Source organism: Apodemus sylvaticus, chromosome 3 (assembly GCF_947179515.1).
Source record: "Apodemus sylvaticus chromosome 3, mApoSyl1.1, whole genome shotgun sequence".
NCBI classification, from domain to species: domain Eukaryota; kingdom Metazoa; phylum Chordata; class Mammalia; order Rodentia; family Muridae; genus Apodemus; species Apodemus sylvaticus.
This window is the reverse complement of record NC_067474.1, coordinates 130,107,902-130,126,822: the sequence shown is the minus strand read 5'-3', so window position 1 is coordinate 130,126,822 and position 18,921 is coordinate 130,107,902. Positions and strand designations below refer to the sequence as shown.

The 18,921-nt window shown below is 41.2% G+C and overlaps 1 protein-coding gene and 1 long non-coding RNA gene across 3 annotated transcripts in view; one reads left to right on the top strand and one right to left on the bottom strand.

The window, feature by feature from the left end:
- Window positions 1–13,756, bottom strand: part of Pik3r3 (phosphoinositide-3-kinase regulatory subunit 3) — a 74,790-nt gene extending 61,034 nt beyond the window's left edge. Inside the window, exons 1-2 of one of the 2 annotated variants that reach the window (XM_052177079.1) lie at window positions 13,282–13,756; window positions 12,939–13,048 (exon numbers count right to left, since the gene is read on the bottom strand). In XM_052177079.1, coding sequence (XP_052033039.1) covers window positions 12,939–13,044 — 106 coding nt within the window. In that variant the 5' untranslated portion in view covers window positions 13,045–13,048; window positions 13,282–13,756. The remainder of the gene's footprint in view (window positions 1–12,938; window positions 13,049–13,281) is intronic. The other variant, XM_052177078.1, reaches the window with a different exon arrangement.
- Window positions 13,757–14,064: 308 nt separating this feature from the next.
- Window positions 14,065–18,921, top strand: part of LOC127681127 (uncharacterized) — a 32,006-nt gene continuing 27,149 nt past the window's right edge. The window contains exons 1-2 of the long non-coding RNA XR_007977080.1: window positions 14,065–14,197; window positions 18,061–18,169. This is a non-coding gene — a long non-coding RNA (uncharacterized LOC127681127). The remainder of the gene's footprint in view (window positions 14,198–18,060; window positions 18,170–18,921) is intronic.

Sequence of the window (18,921 nt, the reverse complement as noted above, 5' to 3'; positions counted from 1 at the left end):
GTAAGTCCTTAGATACTGCATCTACCAGAAAAGCTCCCTGCTCTCTTGTCTGCCATACATGTACACACTTGCTCTCTCACTTGCTTTAGGTCAGGCCTCCCTGCCCAACCAGTTAACATCAGTTCCCCAACTCAGAATACATTTTTGTAATTTGGTTTTACTTTATAGTCTTATCACCATTACTATGTATTATAGTTCTGAATTTGTTGATTCTCTTCCCTCACTTCAAAATGTCAAGACTTGTATTGCTCACTGCTGAACCTAGAACAGTGTCTGACAGTCAAGAAACTGTTAAAAGTATCAGTGAATTAATACACAAAAGTAGGAACTAGGGAGATGGCTAAGAGGGTAACATGTTAACTGCACAAGCATGAGGACCTTGACTCTGGCTCACTGGTGCTCCTGGCATGGCAGTGCATGGTTGCATTCCCAGTACTGTGAGGAAGAGACCGGAGAGATTCTAGAGCTCACTGGCCAGCCAGTCTAGCTAATCGATGAGTCCTGGGTCCAACGAAAGATACTGTAGAAAGCAATCCAGCCAAACAGTCAGTGCTGCCTTCTGGCACTTACATGAATACACATACACACACACACACACAATTAACTTTCACAATAACCCTACCAAAGGATCAGACCACTTCCATTTTACTTCTGTGTGTATGTTGACATGTGTAGAGGTATGGGAAAACAGGCATGCACTTGAGACTATAAGCAGTTCTCTGGGTGAATTCTAGGAGACAGAACTCAAGCCTCTATGTCTGTCACCTCAATGCACTTCACCAATGGAGCTGTCACCCAAGACTCATCTCAATTTTTTTTTGGGGGGGGGGGTCTGAGACAGGGTTTCTTAGTATAGCCCTGGCTGTCCTGGAACTCACTCTGTAAACTAGGTTGACCTCGAATTCAAAAATCAGCCTGCTTCTGCCTCCCAAGTGCTAGGATTAAAGGTGTGAGCCACCACTGCCTGGCACCTCCATTTTTTTAAATGAGGAAAATATAACACATGTAAATTACACAGAGATGCATGCTAACAAGTAGCAGAGACACAATATCAAATCAGGCAATTTATTCCAAAGCCACCTCTCTTAAACATCCTACAATACAGACTATAGCTTCCAATATGCTGGGAATGGGGGAACACAACCATTTTTTAAGTATATCATACATGTTAGTTAAAAGATACAATCTATAGATTACTTTATAGTGGTGTCCTAATTTTTAAGGCTAGTACTCAAATCTTAACCCATTTCAAGTTTACTTCATTTACTTTAGACTTTAAAGTTTATAGGCCAGTGAGTTGGGTCAATGGGTAAAGGTATTTGTTGACCCTATGATGGTAGAGAAAGCCAACTCCTACAAGTTGTCCTCTAACCTCCATATGTACATGTGTGCATATACACACATACACACTGAGATATACACACACACTAAATTAAAATGTAAAAATGTAGCCAGGCAGTGATGGCGCACGCCTGTAATCCCAGGACTCTGGGAGGCAGAGGCAGGTATTTCTGAATTTGAGGCCAGCCTGGTCTACAGAGTGAGTTCCAGGACAGCTAGGACTATACAGAGAAACCCCATCGCGAAAAAAAACCCTAAATAAATAAATAAATAAATAAATAAATAAATAGTAAAACATGTATAGTTATTCAATGTTGTCTCACATTTTTAGATGCAATACAAATAAACTTTATTCTAGACCTAATATTCCTCAACTGAGAAAAGTATCAACCAGAGTGGCTACCTTCTTCTTGCAATAAGTAACTGACAAAACAAGGAAAGGACTGTCTTACAGTTTGCTTTCTTCTTCTCCTTCTCCAAGACACAGGGTCTTACAATGAAGTTCAGGCTGGCCTCAAACTCCTGCTTCAGCCTCCAAAGGCCAGTGCTGGAATTAAAGGCATGTGCAGACATGCCTGCTTTCAGTGATGTTTCTTTAAGCTTGGTGATGCAGGGAGCTTATTGGGCTTACTGTCTATGCTGTGTGTGTAAGTAAAATCATTCAAACCACAGCACTGTGTAGAGGTAAGAAGACAACTTTATGAAGTCAGTTCTCTCCTTCCACCTCTCCGTGGATCCTGGGGACCAAACTCAGGTCAGCAGGCCCTGCAGAGCAAGCACTTTATGCACTGAGCAATCTCACATAGCTCCTCCTGTCTATTCATTAATCCATTTATTTGTGTGTTCTCAAGTAACAGCACAAGTGTGGAAGTTGGAGGCAACTCTCTACCATGTGGATCCCAGACATCAAATCAGGTCATCAAGCTTGATAGCAAATGCCCTTACTCACTGATCCATCTCACTGTCCTTTTATGTAACTTTTAACATATACTATCTGGTCTTGTGGACTCCAAGTTAGAAAGTGAAAATGAGTCGGGCAGTGGTGGTGCACGCCTTTAATCCCAGCACTTGAGAGGCAGAAGCAGGTGGATTTCTGAGTTCAAGGCCAGCCTGGTTTACAGAGTGAGTTCCAGGACAGCCAGAGTTACACAGAGAAACCCTGTCTCAAAAAAACAAAAAACAAACAAACAAAAACAAAAAAGAAAGAAAGAAAGAAAGAAACAAAGAAACAAAGAAAGAAACAAAGAAAGAAAGGACTAAAATTTAGTTCTAAAAGGGGAGAACAAATAACTTCCTAATAGTTTTTGTACAAACACGATAATAAATAATCTTGGGGGACCACAAGAAGGAGGGCTGCAATTGCGATAAAGTGAATAAATAAATTAATGAAAAAAGTAAAAGAATAATCTTGAAGAAAGCTGTAGTTTTGCAAACCATGGCCACTGCTGACTGCCCCCCTAGTGTCCTTCCTCCTCAATTCCCTGACAGAATCCCTGCAGTTACAGTACGCCTCAGGAGAAATCAACACCAGTCCACTTTCAGAGACACAATTAGTGTAAGGGTAATCGATGGTGATTGGTTTGGGAACTACCATATGACCTGACTCTGGGTAAAAAGACGTGAAAGAAGTCTAGGAAAGGTTTCTGGAGTCTCCTCCCTGAAAACTGAGGCACAGAAGCAGATGTCTCTGTGTGTCAGTGTGTCTGGAATCACTGTGACCATTTTACTAGACTAATGACTAAGCCTGTCTCAAGCATGGAACATTTTAGCAATATGTGGTTGACAAACAGTTCAACAAACCCTGAAGACTATTACATAGATAAAATGTTGGTTCTTAAGCCATTAAATCAGCTCTGTAACTTGTCCCTAAAAATGGTAACTATTTTATAAAACATATGCCAATAACAGAAAAAAATGCTTATTAATAAATAATACCACACTGAGTGTCCTTACAACAAAACTAAAATACAAAAAAAAAAAAAAATCTAATACAGACTGGCCATGGTGGTGTATGCCTTTATACCAGCTCTCAGGAGGCAGAGGCAGGCAAACCTTAGTGAGTTTGAGGACAGCCTAGCCTTTGCAGTTAGCTCTAGGCCAACTAGGACTGTATAGTAAAACCCTGTCTGGGGGGAAAAAAAAAAAAAGGCCAAATCATACACATTAAAAACAAACTCTAGGGACAGAAAATGTCTCTGATGACCTGACTCTGATCTGCAGATCCACATGGTGGAAGAGAACTTCTAAAAGCTGTCCTATGGTCTCTACATGTGGAGACACACACACAAAGTAAAAGAAAAAAGACAAAAAAGAACAGACTCTAAAGCAATTCATTTCAAAAAGGTTTTTCTCAAAATAATTTATAATCATTATAAAATTTGAGTCATGACAGATTAATTTCAAAATAACAATCTTAGCTGGATGTGGTGGTGGTCACAGACTTACAATCTCAGCACTTAGGAGACAGAGGCAAGTGGATCTCTATGAGTTTGACGCCAGCCTGGTCTACTTAGTCCAGGATAGTCAGGATTCCATAGAGAAAGCCAGTCTCCAAAAGCAAACAAACAACAACAAAAAGACAACAACAATAATAATATCAATAAATTAAGTTTTCTTTTTTTTTCTTCCCCCCCCCCCCCAGACAGGGTTTCTCTGTGTAGCCCTGGCTGGCCTGGAAATCCTCTGTAGACCAGGCTGGCCTCGAACTCAGAAATCCATCTGCCTCTGCCTCCCAAGTGCTGGGATTAAAGGCATGCCACCACTGCCAGCAAATTAAGTTTTCTTATACAACTGAAGACTACATAGCTATGTACCTGGGTACCCAGGGATAGATAATAGAGGATAGCAATAACTTTGGCTTTGTTTTCACTCTTCAACACCAGAGCAGAGAGTAGATCTTACACTGACATAAGTCATGCACAACTTATGCCTCTCTTATTTCTTTTTTAAAGATGTATTTATTTATTATATGTAAGTACACTGTAGCTGTCTTTAGACATACCAGAAGAGGGCATCTGATCTCATTACAGATGGTTGTGAGGCACCATACGGTTACTGGGATTTGAACTCAGGACCTCCAGAAGAACAGTCAGTGCTTTTAACTGCTGAGCCAGCTCTCCAGCAAGCAGTTTCTGGGATCTGAACTGGGGCCCTTTGGAAGAGCAGTTGGTGCTCTTAACCACTAAGCTATGGCTTTAGCACTGCCTACAGAATATATACTGCCTTACTTTATATAAACTTACAAATATGCACCATCAGGGCTGGAAAGATGGCCCAATGGTTAAAAGTACTGGCTTCTCTTCCAGAGAACCTGGGTCCAATTCCTAGCAACCAAACGGCAGTTCTATAACTCCAGCTTCAAGTGATCCTCCTCTGACCTCCAAGACCACTGTACAAACGTACTACACAGACACATATGCAGACAAAACACCCATACAGATAAAAATATAAATCTTTAAGTATGTACTTTATATAGTTGTTTGGCTAAAAGAAATGGTACAAAGAAATCATAAAATGGTACTGAGTCTACAATAATATGAAGCAGATGAGATAGGTCAGTTGCTAAAGTGCTTGGCCTGAAAGCTTGAAACACTGAGTTCTCATCCCCAGAACCTGGTGTTAAAAAGGTAGAGTCTCATGTAACCCATGTTTCCCTCAAACTCCCTTTGTAGCTGAGGATATATTCAAATTCCTGATCCTCCCGCTTCTACCAGCAAAGTATTGAGATCACAGATATGTGCTACCACACTTGACTTGAATTAAGTATTCTTTGCATTTCTTAGTTTTATTTCAAGAGTAAATATAATTGATTTAAAGCAGTGGTTCTCAACCTTCCTAATGCTGCACCCCTTTAATACAGTTCTTCATGCTGTGGTAACCCCTGAACCACAATAAGATAATAAGATTGCTACTTCATAACTAATTTTGCTACGTTATTAATCATAATGTAAATGTCTGATATGCAGAATATATCATATGTGTACCCCAAAAGGGTTACAACCCACAGGTTGAGAACTGCTGATTTAAAGAAATGATGGTGGGGGCTGGAAAGATAGCTCAGCGGTTAAGAGCACTGACTGCTCTTCCAGAGGTCCTGAGTTCAATTCCCAGCAACCACATGGTGGCTCATAACCATCCCTAATGAAATCTGATGCCCTCTTCTGGTGTGTCTGAAGACAACAAGAATGTACGCACACATAAAGTAAATGTATCTTAAAAAAAAAACAAAAAAACAAACAAAAAAAAAACGAAAGAAAGAAAGAAAGAAAGAAAGAAAGAAAGAAAGAAAGAAAGAAAGAAAGAAAGAAAGAAAGAAAAGAAAGAAAGAAAGAAATGATGGTACATTCCTTCAATCCCAGCACTGAGGAGACTAAGACAGTAAGACTGTCATGAGTTTAAAGACAGACTGGGGTACATAATGAGTCAGGTCTAGCCTATAATACATAGACTCTTAAACAACAAAAATATGATCCACTTAAACAGAAAGTCTTTGGGGTCCTCAATAATTTTTAAGAATCAGAATCCTGAGACAAAAGCCACTGACAACTTTGGGAGGTAGGAACTGGGGAATCAAGCACAAAGCTTTCACACGTGGGGCTGACCAAGTGCTCTGCCTCTGAGCCACAGCTCCAGCAGGGACCACTTTCCTTTGTTGTTTTGGTTTGGTTTCTTTTGGTTTTTTCAATTCAGGGTTTCTCTGTATAACCTTGACTGTCCTGGAACTCACTCTGTAGACCAGGCTGGCCTCGAACTCAGAAATCTGCCTGCCTCTGCCTCCCAAGTGCTGGGATTAAAGGCATGTGTCCCCACTTTTTAACTGTTACTATATTTGTATCTTGCCAAATAATTAAAAATATTACCTTTCAGGTCAGTGAGATGGCTTGGTGGTTACAACACATGCCACTGAATTTGACAACCTGGGTCTAACCTCTGAGACCCAAACGGGTAAAGAAGGTGAAACAACTCCTACAATTGATTCCTCTGACCCTGACTGAGCATGTGTGCATGCATGTGTTGGGGGGCGGGGGGGCTGGAGAGGTGCCTCAGCAGTTAAGAGTAATAAATAAATAAATAGATGTAAAAAAATCAATTAATTATCTACTGAGGAAATGTTGCTGCCTAAATTTCAAAAATTTATCTTGGTGAGACCCAAAATGGTTTAGGATCTTAGGAATTTTTTCATTTTTTCTGTCATTTAATTTTAAAAAAGAATCACTTATTACATTTTTCTACTGTCAGAACAACAACAGTGTGTGGGGCTGGAGAGGTGCCTCAGCAGTTAAGAGTAATGACTGCTCTTGTGGAAGACCCTGGGTTCAACTCCTAGCCCCCCCACAGGATGGCTTGAAACTGTCTGAGTCCTGAGTTTCAGATCTAATGCACTTTTCTGGCCTCTTTAGGCATTTGGCATACATGTGGCACAGATATACATGCAGGACAAAAATCATACACATAAAACATACACTTTTAAAACTTAAAGTCAAAATTCAAGAGTTGAGTTAATGGACCATTATCACATAGACTTTTATTCTTTTTCTTCCTAAAAGATCTAGATAAATAACCCAATATGGCCATGAATTCTGGATCCTCCTGCCTTGGCTTTTCTGAATGCTGAGATTACAATGTATGCGCCACGTAATCTCTCACTTTATCTGAGCTCTTTAAACGTGAATGATTCTAGGATCAATCATGTACAGTTAAATTCTACAGTAGTTCTTACATCAAAGATGAAGGTCTTTGAGAGCCTAATCAGCAACTGCTTGTCTAGTAACCCCAATATCCAAACCACCTCAGAAGTAAGGGGTTATTAACAATCTTAGTGCAATATTGTTTATTTATTCTGTGTGTCCCTAGCAATCTTAATCGCTTTCTCTTTTGTTTGGTTGTTTCTGTTTTTGAAAAAGGTTTTACTCTGTAGCCCTGACTGTCCTAGAATTCCTTATGTAAATCATGCTGATCTTAGAATACAGAGATTCCCCCTTCTGTCTCCAAATGCTGGAATAATGGCATGCATCAGCACACCCAGATTAATTATTTTCCCTCCATATTTATTTATTTATTTATTTATTTATCTATCTATTTATTTATTTAATGTGCGGGTCCCCACATGTATATGTGGGTGCACATGTGTCAGAGTGCACAGGAAGAAGTCAGAGATGACTTATGGAAGTTTTCTCCTCCTACCATGTGGATTCTGGAGAATCACACTCAGGTTATGAAGCTGGATACTGTTAGCAAGAACTTTTACCTAATGAGCCATCTTGTCAGCCTAGCCCACAACCTTAACTCTTGATAGTACTTTTTCTCTTTTTTTAGAGACAGATCTCATATCCCAGGCTAATCTCAACTCACTGTGTAGCTGTGATCTTGATTCTTCTGCCTCTACGTAGAATTACAAACCTGTATCACCACACCCAATTTACTTCATGTAGGGGAATCAAACCCAGAGTATCATATATACTAGACAAGCATTCTAACAACTGAATTATATTTCTACCCCAATCTTAACATTTTTGAAGGTAGTTTTACATTTCATATAAACATTATCTCTATAGCTGCCAGAAAATACAGGAACATTAAAATATGAAACCCAGACCACAAAGACAGCTCAGTGAGTAAAAGGTGCTTGCTGCCAACACTAACAACCTGAGTTTGATCTCCAGTACTCACATGGTGAGAAAAAGGACGAATTCCTGTAATTTGTCATCTTGATTGCCACAGGCACACCATGGCACTCCTGCTCCCAGCATACAAATAAGATGATAGATAGATAGATAGATAGATAGATAGATAGATAGATAAAATTAATTTTCCAAAAAGATATTAAGCTCCTATTTGGATTCAATTCAATTCTTTTTTTCTATTTTCTTTTAGACAGGATTTTCTATTACATAGCTATTGACTAGTGAGTCATCTCTCCAGCCCTTTCAGACACAATTCTTTTTTTTTTTCTCCAGACAGGGTTTCTCTGTATAGCCCTGGCTGTCCTGGAACTCACTCTGTAGATCAAGCTGTCCTTGAACTCAGAAATCTGCCTGCCTCTGCTTCCCAGAGTGCTGGGATTACAGGAGTGTGCCACCACTGCCCGGCTCAGACACAATTCTTAAGACTAAAAATCTAGCCGGACAGTGGTGGTACATATCTTTCATCCCAGGGGGTCCTCTGAGTTAACACATCAGCCTACTCTATAGAGTGAATTCCAGGACAGCCAGGGCTACACAGAAAAATCATGTCTTACAAAACCAAACCAAAAAGAAAAAAATAAAATGATTGAATGAATGATAAGTTATTGAAAAGATAAAGATAAGTTAGAGGGAAAGATCTTTGGAAGATAGTTTTTAAGGCAATATCAGGTTTTAAAACATATTATATATTTATAGTTCAGACTAAAGTCAACATATAAAATAATATAGCAAAAATATTAATAATATTCCAATTAAGAGCCCAAATAATAAACTAACTCCAAACTAGGCTATTGCAATAGCAAAGGAGTGAGATGACTAAGGACTTTAAGCAAAAAACACCTAACTTAGAAAGAAACAGGGACACTTAGTTACCTATAACATGTATTGATTAAACTGCCTACTACTTCCAAAACCCTAAACAAGCTAAGAAACTTCCAACCAAGCAGGAACACAATTCTATTGAACAAAATATTCATAAACAAATGCAGCAGCCACTCTAAACATGATAAGCAAGTTCCATCTAAGAAGTACTCTTAAAAAAAAAAAAGAAAGAAGCCGGGCAGGTGTGGGGCACACGCCTTTAATCACAGCACTTGGGAGGCAGAGGCAGGCGGATTTCTGAGTTTGAGGCCAGCCTGGTCTACAGAGTGAGTTCCAGAGGACAGCCGGGGGCTATACAAAGAAACCCTGCCTTGGAGAGAGAGAGAGAGAGAGAGAGAGAGAGGGAGCGAGGGAGGGACGGTGGGAGGGAGGGAGGGAGGGAAGGAAGGGAAGGAAGGAAGGAAGGAAGGAAGGAAGGAAGGAAGGAAGGAAGGAAGGAAGGACAAAAAAGGGAAGAATGTCTTCTAACAAAGAGTATCAGGGAATATATATTCTGGGGGGAAATGCATCTGATGTGAGTTCAAAACATATAATCTTTTGACAAGTGACCATTAGAAGTGATTAAAAAGAAAAACAAAGCATACATTAAAAGTAACAAGAAGAAAAAAAAAAAGCTTCCATAGAAGTTACAATGGACCCCAGGAAAAAAATGGATGAGAAAATTAGGAAGAAAAAGAAAGATGGATTTATATACAAGGGGTGACCAGTGTGAGTGTGTGTGTGTGTGTGTGTGTGTGTTTAATAGGCAAAGAAGACATTGGGAATTGGTTTTTTGTGTTTTTGTTTTTCCTGTGTAGGTTTAGCTATAACTCATTCTGTAGACCAGGCTGGGCTGGTCTAAAACTCAGCTATCCACCTGCCTCTGCCTCCAGAGTGCTGGGATTAAAGGCATGATCACCACCACCAGCACCATTGGAAGATTTCTTTTTTATAAAAAAAAAAAAAATTAGAAGATTGTATCATTGTGTTACTGTAAGGTAAATATTGCAACAATAAAAACTGTCGAGAGGGGACTAGAGAAATGATGGCTCAGCAGTTAAGAGCCCTTTCTGCTTTCCCAGAGGACCAGGGGAGCTCAATTCCCAGCACCCATATCATGTCTCTTAACTGTATCTCCAGTTGGGAGGAGATCAATGCCCTCTTCTGGCCTCTGAGTCCCAGGCATGACATGTAGTACACGGATAAACACCAGGCAAAACATCCACAAACAAAAACTATAGACTACATGGAAGAGAAATGGGGAAAACAATAAGTTCTCTCCAGTCCAGGGAGGAAGAACTTTTTGTTAGGGTGGAAGGCTAGGAAAAAGATGGACACTAATATGCTCCCACTCAAAAGGAGTTGAAACTGGGAAGAGTTGGTAAGGGAGCTGAATATGGTCAAAAACTGTTGTATAAAATTATCAAAAAAATGTTAATATCATTGTATCTTGGTTTTGCCAAAAAAAAAAAAAAAAAAAAGATATGTCTTATTTAGCTGTTTTTATTTCTTCACTGATAATCAAAGAACTGCTCTAAAGTAATTATTATAGTTTCTGATAACTTAAATAAAATATAATTTGGCATTAAACAATTAAAATAATGAGAAAATGTAATACACATGTAAAAGTGCATATACACACATATTCACTTTAGGCCAGGTGTGATGGCTCATCCTTTAATCTTAGCACTTTGGAAGCAGAGGCAAGTGGATCTCTGTGAGTTCAAGGCCAACCTAGTCTACATATAGTGATTACTACACCAGACAGGGCCAATCTAGTGTCTTAAAAACAAACAAACAAACAAACAAAAAAACCTAAAAACTAAAAAAAAGTAAGTTGGAAAGAAAGTAAATTCAATTTATAATCAGTGTTTCAGCATATTTAAAAGCAGTTTCTCTTTGAAATACTATTAGGAACAACCATATTCTATAGTAAGGCTATAAAACACAGTATAAATGTATTTTCAGTGTTTTGAATATTTAGTATACAGAATTTCATTCAAGGATAAACATCTTAAATTCAAAAGTTTATTTCAGTGAAAAAAGTTTGGATCAGAATTTTCTAGACATGCATATTAAACCTACATTTTGCAATAATTATAATTATAATAGCTTCCTGAAAGATTATTTTGGGGCCAAACATAGTGGTACATGCCTGTAATCGTAGCACTTCAGAAGATGAGACAGAAGGAATGCATGTTTGAGAGGCCAGCCTAGACTATAGAGAACTACAGGCTAGCCTGAGCTATAGTGTTTGATTCAGCCTCAAAAATAAGCAAGTAATATATGTAAGTTGAATATATATATATATATATTCAGCTCAATTTGGCTAGTATTTTTCTACAAAATTAAAATTTTTCAATCTTTAGTACCTTCTTTACTTTCTACCGTCCTCCCTACTCAACTCCCCGCCCAATAAATTTCCCTTTGTATGTCTGGAAGGCAAGATACTCTATGATCCAGCATGATTCTAAGGCACTGTGAATATATAATTCTTCCAAATACAGATATATAACATTACCCACTCTTTACAGGAGAGAGACCAGTGATGTCCTGGATTTCTGGACACATGAATGACAAATGTCTGTCACAGAAGCTATGCTTTACCATTGGAGGAAACAAAGGGGAACACACAATAGACAGTGGCAAATCTCACAAACTTTATCAACACTGGAAAGCGTCATCTGGATCACAACCACAATCACAAAAGTAAATGAGACAGTACAAAGACAAAGGAAAAGAGAAAAACTCTTAGTGATCATTAAGAGTTTTCAGAAAAAAGCCATTCAATACTGTTATTACTTTCTAAGGCATCATTTAACACTATTGTTAATTTTTAAAGGAGATAATTCGCCACTCACAGGATGCAGAAATAATTGCTATACACCTACAAGACATTTACACTCCACTATACTTGCATGGGCTCTGTTCCATTCAAATGTTTCCAAAAATATATAGTCTTACAAAAAGCAAGGTTCTCTAATAAGAAACACTTTATTCTGTAGGCTTAACTATAACACAGTTTAAAAGGCAACAAATTTATTCTCGGTTAAAAACAAAGAATCACAAAGGCCCTCTGCTTATTCAAAATCATTACATAAAGCACCATCTATAATTGCAAAGAGGGTTTGAATATCTGACAGCTATAATGACCATAAAATAAGGCACACTTTAAAGAACAAAAAACTTTTTCTTTCTTTTTCCTTCACTGTAACACAAAATATCTCTAGTAGCCTCAAGGTCCTCAAATAAAAATATATTTATATGTTCACTTCACATGTACATATATAGAAACCTATCACATTCACATATATGTATATGTCGCATTCACAGGAAAGAAAGATTATTTTTAAGAGTCGAAATTATATCAATTCTATCCCCCAAATTAAGTTAAAGCATCATAAATTAATTAATGATTAGTAAAATACTACATGCAGACCTAAGAAACTATATGCATAAAAGGAAAAAGCCTCAGACTAAGGCCATGAATGAATAAGAACGCCCAATCCCTGAAAATCACTAACCGGCATTTGGTTACTATGAGAGAAGCACGGAGTCTCAAAATGAATAATCACAAAGGCAACTCAGTTTCTAAAGTTAACGAAGGTAAAATAACGAATCAAATCAGACAACTGCATTAAAGTATAAGCTTTAAGGAATCGCCACAAAAGGAAAGTCTTCAAGCATGGATTATAAAACATCCCTTGCCAGTTGAAATCTTGAATTATTAAAAAAAAAAAAAAAAAGTGGAGGGCCGTCAAAAACCTGAATGACACGCAAAGGCCAAACCAAAACGGGTCTTTCCTCCCGCTCCAGTTCCCCACCCCCACCTTCTCGGGACAATGGGATCAGGGTCCTAACTGCAAACTTTAAAGGTGTGTAAGCCAGAGCAGTTTTACTGCAGCTATAACTGCAATCTACCCCTCATCCCGAACCTGGCGCACCCAAGAATACTTCTGGCCTGAAAACGTCACTGGGGTTTTGTTAAGCACAAGTCAGACCCATCCAAATTTTAAAAAAAAAACAATAAATAAAAAGTTTGTTCTCAAATACCTGGAGGATCCATTTCAATATAAAATATCAGTTCTGTCGAATAAGGCATCATCACCTCCCTCCAGTCTGCGTCATCGCGGTCCATACTCCACACCGTATTGTACATCGCGCTGTCAGGGGTAGGTCGTCAGGAAATATATAAAAAGCATATATATCTTTTATCTGATTATTTAAAAATCTAAATATACATTTGCAAAAGTTCCACACGGAAATGTACTTGGGGGTTTCCAACGGACAGTCTAAGTCCAGCCAAACTACTGGGATGAGGACAAGGTCCTCCCCTTCTCTCCTCCTAAAGCACCCAACAAAATACCCCGAACTTTTAAGCTACGGGGGTTTTTACCTCAGAGGGTTACAGGGAAGCTCGGGAAGCAAAGAGCAGTGGTGTTACAAAGCAGCTTCCCGAAAATCCTTCTACACAATCGCTCTCCAAAGGGAAAAGCTGCCACCGCCTCCCTAATCTTTCAGCGGAAGCCACTTTTGTGTCCTTCGGAGAAGAGAGAATGGAGAGGAAGGGGGGAAAAAAAGAGAACGCGTTGGGAGAAAGCTGGGGAAGTGACAAAGGCTTGAAAAGGGGGGTTGCGTTCAAGTTTCGGGGTCCCACTGGTCTGCAGAGAGCGATTCCCTCTGGGACTGGGACTCGGGCTCAGCGCGTCAGGCTGGGAACCCAAGCTTCCGCAGCTTCGGGATGGCGACCCCTCGGAGAGTCCAGTCAGCTCGACTGTGCCCGAGAGGTAAAGACCGGCACGACAGCGCCGGCTCCCTCACGCTCTGCCCTGGCTCCCACCACTAGAGTTTCATTTTAACTGCGCTGAGGGGACCTCCTCCCCCGCCCCCCCTGCCACCCCTGCTGAGGCGTCACCCAACCGTGCGGGACAGGAGGAACAGCCGGTAGCTCGACTGTCCTTTCCACTCCTTAGCACCGTAACGTGCAAAGATTGTCAAGTGCCTAAGAAACGATGACTGACACCGTTCTCCGCTTTGACTTTTACCTCTCCTGGTCAGCCTGTGAGACTCGACACTTTAATCAGACTTTGCCATTACCCCCTAGCCTCGCCCAGAATGGTACAGTCCGGGCGCTGGCCGCTCGCCAGGAGTCGGAGCCGGGCGCACGCGAGCTCCTGGGGGGCGGATGGCGATTGGCTGGTCCGGGTTGCCGGAGCCCGAGCCTGCGTCTTTTGTCTGCCCTGCTCCAGCTGAGGAGCGGCGACGGCTGCGCGCCCCAAGCGAGCCAATCAGAAGATAGCCGGCGCCGGCCGGTAAGGCGGCGATTGGTCGGACCTCAGTTACTAAGCGGGACAAAGGCAGAAGGGGAAAAGAAAAGAGGAGGAAGAGGAGGGGGTGTGGAGAGAGAAAGAAAGAAGGCGCAAACGGCGGTTACTGACAGGCTGGGCGAGCGCTCGGGGGCTCAAGCTGCCCGGAGACTGGCGGGGCTTCCCGCTGTGGCTCGGTCCTCCCGGACGAGTGACGAGAGGGGGGGAGGACGGGCTGGCGCGAGACTCTTCTGCCTGGAGACTAGCCGCGGGGGGGAGGGGAGCGACGGCAGCGGGGCGTGCTGTCACTTGGCGGGGCGCACACTCTTCTGCTCCATTGGAAGTCTCTGGGCAAAGTTCCTCCTCACAAACCTCTTCACCTTGCTGCGTTCGCCCTCCCCTACCCCGGCGTTAAATCATCAGATACAGCAAAGGTCGCCAAACCCACTTGCACGACTCTTTCCGACCAGACAAAATCCCCCATCGCCCCTCGCAACTCCCTGAGGGTACCTGAACCTGGAATATTCCTTGAGGAGTCATTTTTACCCGGCTACTCTGCTTCTCACTGAAGGACTTTTGAACCCATAGTAACGCTCAATAGTGAGGCATCTCATCAAGCCCTCCAGTTCTAGTACTCAAACCAGAAAATAAAAAAATAAAAATAAGAATAAAATAGAATTTTATTTTTTTGAATTTCAGTGACCCCGTGCTTTCTGAGATAAATCACAGGTGTTGGATTCTCTTACCAAAAAGGAGCTATTCTGTTTCCCACTTCCTAACACACAGTTCCCTCCCTCCAAGCTTAAAGTTCTGAGACTTGCTTCAGTATAGAAATGCTGAACATTTGCATGCATTTCAGAAACAGCTAATTAACTTGCTGGGGAACCCTGAATAACTAACCTGGGCCTAGAATTGCCATCCTGCCCTACAATACAGTCTGAGGAGGCCAAAAACTGCTGTTTCCTCTTTACACTGGAGTAACAAAGCCCATTGTGTTTGAGTTGACAACCTGATTTAAGCGTGAGCAAAACCTGTCCTGAGAATCTAGCTCTGTATTGACTGGCCACTAGAAGGGTCGCCACTTTTTATCCTCTACCTCCTAAAGGGTTCTGCCTTTCTTAAAAGTGTTCTGAGTTAAAGCCAGTCGCAGTGGCTCACTCCTTTAGACCTAGCACTCTAGAGACAGGCAAGCAGGTCTCTTGAGCTCCGGGCCTTAGTTCGAGGCCAGCCTAGTCTACAGAACTAGTTCCAAGATAGCCAGGTCTACACAGAGAAACCCTTTCTGGAAAAACAACAACAACAAAAGAGTGGAGGAGGGTGTGTGTGTGTGTGTGTATGTACTGGGTTGAGACAGGCCCAGGAAACAGTCAAAATCAAAATGTGTATAAACTGGATACAAAGTAAAGGGACAAAAATCCAGGAAATGCAGACAGGGTAAAGCATTTAAGGAAACAAATTTGAAAAGCACATCAGAATTCTTTTAGAATCCTGGAGATGCTTTCTTTTGTCTCTTCAGTTGAAATGTATTTCAAAAGCTAAGCAGCTCTGGGGCAGGGCTCATTAATTTTAATCTCCTGAACTGCTCCTTCAGGTAGAAGATGTTGGAAGAACAACTCTAATTTGTGGCTGGCTTCCCAGCAGTCTCTACTTCACCATATCTGAGTGCCAAAAGTATTCACATTAGATAACTCAAAAGGCTGAACAGTCAGTCAAGGGCAAGTTGGTATACACAGGTGTGCCTCCCCCGTGCAGTCCCAAAGAAAATGAAACTGAAGAGACCAAAGTGTGAAGAGGATAATAATGGCTTTCACGTGTTCACAGCAACTTTTTCCTGGACTGAGCTTGACCAGTTAGAGATGGGTTTCTGTTTCTGATATACAGAGTAATCACCCAGTCCTTACCAATATCTAAGGTTTAGCAGGATGGAGTGAAAAAGTAACATAGAAGAAGTCTAATGATCAAGGCTTTTGAATGGCTTTAAAGCAATCGTACTGGAGAGTTTTATGTCAACTTGAAACAGCTAGCATCATCTAAGATAGGGAAACTTCAATTAAGAAAATGTCTTTAAGCCGGGCGGTGGTGGCGCACGCCTGTAATCCCAGCACTCTGGGAGGCAGAGGCAGGGGGATTTCTGAGTTCGAGGCCAGCCTGGTCTACAGAGTGAGTTCCAGGACAGCCAGGGCTATACAGAGAAACCCTGTCTAGAAAAAAACAAATCCAAAAAACAAAACAAACAAAACAACAACAACAACAAAAAAGAAAATGTCTTTAAGCCAGGCCAGTGGTGGTCATACCTTTAATCTCAGCACTAAAGTGGCAAAGGCAGGCAGAGAGCTCTGAGTTAGAGGCCAGCCTGATGTACAAAGTGAGTTCCAGGACAGCAGGACCACACAGAAACTCTATCTTGGAAAAAAAACAAAAACAATAACAGTAACAAAAGTTTTCATAAGATAGACCTGTAGGCAAGCCTGTAAGGAATTTTATTCGTTTGTGATTGTTCTAAAAGGGCCATTGTTGGTGATGCCATGGCTGGACTGGTGATGCTGGCTCTATAAGAGAGCAGGCTGAGCAAGCCAGGGGGAGCAAGCCAGTAGCAGCACCCCGCCATGGCCTCTGCTTCAGCCCTTGCCTGCAGCCTCCTGTCCTGCCCTGCTTCCTGCTTGAATTCTTCCCCTCACTGCTTTTGATGAGGAACTGTTCTAAGGAACTGTAAGGGAAATAAACCCTGCCCTCCCCAGGTTGCTTTTGATAATGGTGTTTCCTCACAACAGTAGTAACCCTAAGACAGCAATTATTCAATCTTACCACCAAAAAGTGTGTGATCCAAATCTCCAATTTAAATAGACCTTTGAATAGGAGATTTCCAAGGGATGAGTGGCACAAGAGGCTATGTCCAGGAAAAGAACATTCCCTGTAAGATGGGATTCAGTCAGCATCCTGCCATGGTAGGAAGTGCCTATCACAGGATGTTGACTTTTCTTTTCATTAAGAAACAGAATCAGGCTGGGTGGTGGTGCACGCCTGTAATCCCAGCACTTGGGAGGCAGAGGCAGGTGGATTTCTGAGTTTGAGGCCAGCCTGGTCTACAGAGTGAGTTCCAGGATAGCCAGGGCTACACAGAGAAACCCTGTGGGGGGTGGGGGGTGGGGAGAGAAACAGAATCAAGCTTCTGATTGCATGGCATTTAACTGCCTCTGGCTCTTTGGCAAAGGTAAAAAATGTTAGCTCTGGTATTCTGGACCACTTCCATAGTGGAGGATTATATTTGGCCTGAGTGTGGATTAAATTCAGCTTTAAGAGCTCAAACTTCTGGGTCACAACCTGCTACTTTGGGAGATGCATTCTTCTTCTTCTTCTTCTTCTTCTTCTTCTTCTTCTTCTTCTTCTTCTTCTTCTTCTTCTTCTTTCTCTCTCCTTTCTTTACTTTAAATTAGCCTTAGGTAAATTACAAAATCTATCTGCTTTCATTTATAAATTTGAAATTGGAGATTGCCTTTGGATGTATGCAAGCTACTTAATTTATTTTGAAGCTCTAAGAATAAAAAAAAAATGCTACTTAATAGTTAGAATAGTGCCGGGCGGTGGTGGTGGTATACGCCTGTAATCCTAGCACTCTGGGAGGCAGAGGCAGACAGATTTCGGAGTTCAAGGCCAGCCTGGTCTACAGAGTGAGTTCCAGGACAGCCAGGGCTATACAGAGAAACCCTGTCTTGAAAAAAAACAAATCTGAAAAACCAAATAAAAATAAAAATAAAAATAGTACCTTTCTGTATCCCAAATAGATAGGATGCACTTCCTTTTTTAACCCTGGTATTGTTTTATCACAAAACTGTACACTATGCTCCACTCCCCCCTTCTCTATATTTCAGAAATGGATGAGAATTTTCTTCTGTGCTCTGAATATAGTGGATGATCTCAGAGTTCTCTGTGCCAGAAGACTCTGCCTGGAATTCAGCCAAAAGTTCTTCATGATTAAAGGTACCATCTGAACACAAATTTTTTTTTTAAAGCTTGGCAAAATGGAATCGTACCTTTTCCCTTGAGGTCATTAGCTTTGACATCAGGACTAACTTTAGCCTTTCAGGAAGAATTCCACTGGCCTCAATCTCTTCTCCCCCATCCCCACCCCCATCACCTTCTTTGACAACTCATCCATCTCCTGAGACCTAGCCCATGCAGCTAAAGAAATTCACTTAATAAATGGACACCAAAGAAAGCACTCAAAATTATCAGTTGCAGCTCCTAGGGCCACATGCTTTTGGATGGAAACGTTTCCCTTAGATTGCAAAAAGAGCAGTGTTCTTAGATCTTCTAGACAGTCATTTCACCTGGGGATTGATAGACATCTCTTGAGATAGCTGTGCCTACCATTCTGAATAGCACCGCTCTTATATAGCATTTGCCTTTCTTTCTTTCTTTCTTTCTTTCTTTCTTTCTTTCTTTCTTTCTTTCTTTCTTTCTTTCTTTCTTAACTTCCCCTCATCTTTTTTTTAACACTTGGATCATCATGATAAAGTTAATCATTCCGGCCTAAGGCCCTGAGAATTACGACAGTTGTTGGATGACCGGCTTTAGAGAAGTGGCCTTTGTCCCAATGTTGTTGCCCAAATGGGCTTAGGGGGCTCAGGCCCATCACGCATGATGGAGACCTGCTCTGCCACACTCTCCCACCGTGGATTCTCCTTCAGCTTTCAGGGTATGCGAGTGCCTCTCTCTGTCTCCTGACATGG